Source organism: Nannospalax galili, unplaced genomic scaffold (assembly GCF_000622305.1).
Source record: "Nannospalax galili isolate Female #2095 unplaced genomic scaffold, S.galili_v1.0 scaffold7, whole genome shotgun sequence".
NCBI classification, from domain to species: Eukaryota; Metazoa; Chordata; class Mammalia; order Rodentia; family Spalacidae; genus Nannospalax; species Nannospalax galili.
In genome coordinates, this window is record NW_008359081.1 from 9358368 (window position 1) to 9364159 (window position 5792).

General features: G+C 37.1%; 1 protein-coding gene across 5 annotated transcripts in view; it reads right to left on the bottom strand.

The window, feature by feature from the left end:
- Positions 1-5792, bottom strand: part of Dmd (dystrophin) — a 2373110-nt gene that overhangs the window by 134157 nt on the left and 2233161 nt on the right. For all 5 annotated transcript variants that reach the window (XM_017795501.2, XM_008822732.3, XM_008822735.3 and 2 more), the window contains one exon: positions 1886-1947. In XM_017795501.2, the coding sequence (XP_017650990.1) occupies positions 1886-1947 (62 nt within the window). The remainder of the gene's footprint in view (positions 1-1885; positions 1948-5792) is intronic.

Consider the following 5792-nt stretch of genomic DNA (forward strand, 5'->3'; position numbering starts at 1 on the left):
GTGTGTGTGTGTGCGTGCATGCATATGCATGTGTGTGTGTTTGTGTTACTGGGGATTAAACCAAAGGCTTCATACATAATATGTAAGTGTTGTAGAACTGAGCTACATGGCCAGTCCAAGAAATATATTTTTAAAAAGAATTTTTGTTTTTCAGACAGGGTCTCATATGTAGCCCTGGCTGTCCTGGAACTTACTTTGTAGGCCAGGCTGGCCTAGAGCTTACAGTAATCCTGCCCATGCTATGATTAAAGGCCTGCACCACCACACCCAGCTTATAAGGAAATTTTTGAAGGCACTAATTAGCTTATTAAACATTAATTAACTCTTAGAGGTAACTTATGAATCATTTGGAGTTTTTTTTTCATCTTATCTGTTTTTTAAATTTTAAAAAGTTAACATATGTTAATTCTACAATTACTTTTTCAAGTAAATTACAATATTACAAGAAGAGACCATGATGACTAGGGTGGAGTGGTAAGTGGGCTCTGTAAAGTACAGGTTATAATTATGAGGTTCACAGACAAGTTTAATCAGCTATTTGAAAGCTCAGAGATACTGAGAGTACTGAGCTAGGAAATCAGTTCACCCAGTTAACTACTGTGCACCTAACACGATACATGCACTTAACATTCTTTGATTTGCCAAAATGTAAGCATTCAGGTTTTCTACCTGCAATATAAACAGTCCAACATTATAAGCCAAAACCATTCTGTGGGCCTGCAAATACAGAATTTAAACATTAACTGCTCAACTTTATTTTAATTGTTTTAGGTTACTATACATTGCTTGACTCAAATGACATAATATCACTTGAAATGTAGTGGCTATCTCCAGCTAGTGAAATTACAACTGGCGTTTTTCGAGTTTTCTGGAAGAAATTTTTATCACTAATAATTAGAAAAAGTTTAACAATTTTTTTTTCATTTTCCTAGTTAATGATTCTTAGTCTATTCCTTAGTGCCTCCAGACCTACAATTGATTATCCAATGAAAACTATGGCAGACAAGTGATAGCACCACATGCGTGTGCAAGCACACACACACACACAATTTATATCTAAACACCTTGACCCCCATAGGCTTTATCACATTAACTTTAAATCTGATGCATTTTAGAGTATACACAAGTCCATTCACAAAAACTTTTTTTTACTTAAAATTTTTTTTTAAGTAAAACAAAATAAAAACTAAAAAACTAGCCACAAGGTCAAAAGATTCATTTCAGGATTAATGTTTAAAAAACTAAACAGAAATAATATATATTTGTTTATGTATATAAACAAAGATAAGCAGACAGAATAAACCATCAAGCACTGGAGATTGGTATTTTTGTCATGTTTTATGCGGTGCGCCTGGTCAAAAAATTCCAAATTATGAAGGGACAAAGACCTGTCAGGCTCTAACACAACGCTCAACAAGTCAATAAACAGAAATCATTTAAACTAGCACACTGATGACCTGACAAGCTCTAGGAACTGTGAGCACTGGGAAAAGGGCAGAAAATCCCTGTACACAACATCTGTACTTTGGCAACAGCCATCACTTGGGTTTCACATGGAAGAAAACAATACGAATAAATTGAAACATTTTTCTTTATGGGAAAAAAATGGCCATAAATTGCAAATGTTTTTCCATCTTTCTAGGCAGCAAATAGAACTATACAGACCTTTAGGTATACTGAATTTTCAAGAATCAGTGAAATTCTAAAAGTTATTTTTTAAGAAATTCCTAAGAATTTTTGCTGATTAACTTCAAATAGAAAAGTATTATTGCTTAACCTTGAATCAATCTCATGACATATTTATCTAACAAATGATTAGCATGCTTCAAATTATACTGAGAGTCACCTGACGGTTAGCTTGAAGGAAACATAGCCCTGTACTTACCTAAAGACTGGTAGAGCTCTGTCATTTTGGGATGGTCCCAGCAAGTTGTCTGGGTCTCGTGGCTAAAAGACAAAATATAAAGAGAGATTTTAGAATTTACAGTGGACAGTAGCAAAAGGAAGACAAATGGTTTACTTCTGACTCCTTTGGCATCGCTCTGTCCAAGGATTTCCATAGAGTAGCACATACTATCATTCAAGTAGAAAAGGCTCCATTGTTTCCAAAGGGAAAAGCAATATAAATATCACTGGTTCAAGATTTTTTTTTCACACCCAAAAATCAAATATACTACTGTTTGGAGAAATGGATCTTTTTATGGAATCAATAATCAGAGATCAGGATCATCTCACTCTTCTACTGGAAAACATACAGAAAGGAAACGGACAATTGTGATACAGCTGTCAGAGATGTGACATTAGTTCTAGAACCATAAATCACATCACTTCTCACATTTCCTTAGTTCTCTTTCCACTGCTCTTCTCCTTGGTGATACCTGTATTCCAGAGCACAGCTAATATAACACAGCCCATTACTTTCAGAAGATCTTTTAATTCAGTACCCTCTACACCAGTCCACTTCTTCCTAAACTGACTTAGGCCTGAATGAAGTACTCACAGTTCTCCATTTCTTAAAGTGTGGTTGCCTGCTATTAGCTCCTACCATAAAAGGAACAAAACACCTTTGTTCCTCATTCAATGACACGTATAAACCCAGGAGAGATAACTACATATACTTTTCCTTTCTTTGGCCCGTCTACATAAATCACCACAGCATCAGATTTCCAGTTTTCAGAGATTGTGTGGCGAGCTTTGATAAAGTAAAAAGCAACCCGGAACAATATTTCAGAAATCATAGGTGGAACCTCTTCATAATCTTTTAAGGGGAAAGGTGGGACCAAATAGAGGAGAAAAAGCCTAAATTGGGAGATTTCAAGGGGACCAGAAAGTACAGAGACGCCACACATTAAAAAAGGGAGTTTGGAAAAGCAACAAGGTCAAATGAAATCAGCATAGGCTTTGAATTTTAGGATTTTACAACCCACTGGCTGTGAAATTTGGAGCAAGTTACAAACATGGGAGAAGTAAAAGAGCAACTGACATTGAGAATTGATCTCACTCCATATACAGTCATTTTTGTTATCATGTGGTCCCCAAATTATCATCCATTAAAAGCAAACATTTTATTACTTGATTACAGTCTAGAAATTGGCCAGGAATGGTGGCTCATGCCTTTAGTCCCAATTTCAGGAGGCTGACGCAGGCAGAGTTCTCTGAGTTCAAGCCCAGTCTGGTACATATTGAGACCCTGTCTTAAAAGCAGAAACAAAACAACAAAAAATACAGAGATATGGGAACTTTAAAAAGACCGTTCCTAGAGAACAAAAACAGTGTTCACCATGTATTACCATGGTTTAAAAAAAAATAAGTCAAAACCAGAAACAAAGTAGTTTTGTAAATATAATCATGAATCTCAAAAAGACATGGAAATTACTCAAACTGCACAACTTCAAAGAACATCCCTGTGATCTTTATGATTCAGGATTGAATAGTGAAAGCTACTGAAATCAGTGTGCAAGAAATGTTCACTCATGAAGGGCTGTCTCTCCCTCTTCCAAATCTGTTCATTTCTGTTTTAATTTCTGTAGAGGAAATTCACATTTAAAGAGTGCCAACTGGGGTTATCGGTTGAGGGAATGAAACAGAGTGGCATGGAAGTCTTGGGATGTAAGAAGAGCAGGAGAGAGCCTGAAGAGCTTTAGGAGGCTTTAGAAAAGCCCATGACCAAGCCGGTTTATGATGTGGAGATGGGGTAGGCGGGACTGGTACTTTATATGCACAGCACAAGGAGACTGCAGCTTGCAGTTTCATGGGAAAAAAGTATTGCTTGTTTTGAGGGTGATTTGTAGCTCAGAAAATGACTGTTTCCACCAGCTCCATAGACAAGGGAGTTCATCCTGAACTGTCCAACGCCCATCTAACGTGAGAGAGAAGGGGAACGGGAATGCCCAAATATACAGCCCTTCCTAGACACAATATGCAATAACAATGTCCCATCTCCAGGACACTGAGTGGACAATAACATCTTCAGTGGATCTGCAGGACACTGCTTGGCTGAGCTGATAGACCTGACCAGGCAGCAGGAATACACAACCACTCTGAAAAGTGGCCATCTGAAACTGACTTCCAATAGGAAGAAGACAGCAGTGAAATAAACTTATATCAAATGCAATTCTAAAAGGAATGAGAAATGTGCATACAATTTACAGCAGGATTCCACAGAGGATGAGAGAACGGAGAGTGAGAGAGTTAACAGGAGCTACTGCGGTGCCACATGTCCAAAAAATAAAATTAAAAAAAAAAAAGAACTTTATGTCTGTCACCACACATACATTTTTTAGCTTTTAAAGTATTTATTTAATGGGATAAAAATTATGAAAATGGTATCAAATGATATTTCAATCCATCGGCCTTCAACAAAACTGAAATTTCCTTTAGGGGAAGAGAAGAAACTGCCAGTCCCCATCCCATTCCTTTCCCTTCTTTTTGTGATAGGTACTGTTCTCCCAATTACCTATGATTCCAGCAAATTTAAATAACACAGCTAAAAGAATTTCTCAAATAATTCTCTAAATCAACCTTATCTTCTCCTCCAACACGCCTTTTCTTTTTAAGCAATGCAAAGTAACTAGAAAAACAGATTTCAATTCCACCTTTATGGTCTTAGCTTTATGTCACCTGCAATCCAGCATTGAATGAACGAAGTGGGCACCAGGGCAAAGAAGCAAAGAATGAAGGGGTGACTGTTCCTCAAAACCAGTTAATGCTGATATGCTTGGCAACATAGTTAAATAGACATCAAATCTGGAGCTGAGACCCAAATACTCGCTTTACTCCAGGTGGGAATTTTCTTCCTGGGCTAAAATCAAAGCCCTACAGGGACACAGTGAACTTCCTTCCTCAAAAAACAGGAAGATGATAAGCACGGATTTACCTAGCTCAGATCTATAGTCTGTCTTGAAGGACACGCTGGGGGAGGGGAGGAGGACCTGATCAGTTCCGATTTTACAGTTGCAAGTTTTACTCTGTGACTGTCTTTAAAAAACAGTCGAAAATTCTCAATAACTTCATGACAGGTAGCTCACATTTACCTGGAGAAATATGCTGTGCACTTTACACATCAGAAACACACTCCCCACACATACACCATCCCATCAAAAGAGGATAGATGTTCTGAAACCTTTTCACAAGTTACTGGATACATTCTTGTTCAGCCTTCCTGAAAAAATGATGTTCAGCATAAACCACAAGTCTACATGTACATTAACACTAACACTGACTATATAAAGAGCCCTGGAAACCCTCTTCAAATCTTTAAAAAATGCTATTGATTTTGGTCCCACTGATTCCAAAGCTTGGTATGAGATATGCCTTTTTGAGCAGACTTCAAGCTAACCCCCCTCGCTTTTCATCTGTACAAACCACAAATAATCTCTTCTTTCCTTTTGTTTGACACCATGATGCAAATTAAAATATTAAATCACTGGGTATGACAAAAGACCCCAGCAATACGTACCTGTCAATAATCAGAAATTAAAGCATTACTCTACTGAGCACAGAGTTGACCTAATTTCTTACCATAGAATTTAAATTTTCTCTCACCTTCTTTAGTTTCAAGTAGTGTACAAGGTTATTATACCCGCCTCAGAGCTGTTCTGCTGTCACTGCTAGAATAATCAGACTTACTGGAATTGCTTCTGTAGTTTCTTTAAAACAAACATTAGATACTTACAAAAGTAACAAATATCTATGGCTTTCACTAAGGAAATGGCAGTTGCCTAATTAAAGTAAGACTTCTTTTATAACCACTGTTACTTGATAGTGAAAATATTCTGAACAGCTCCTATATA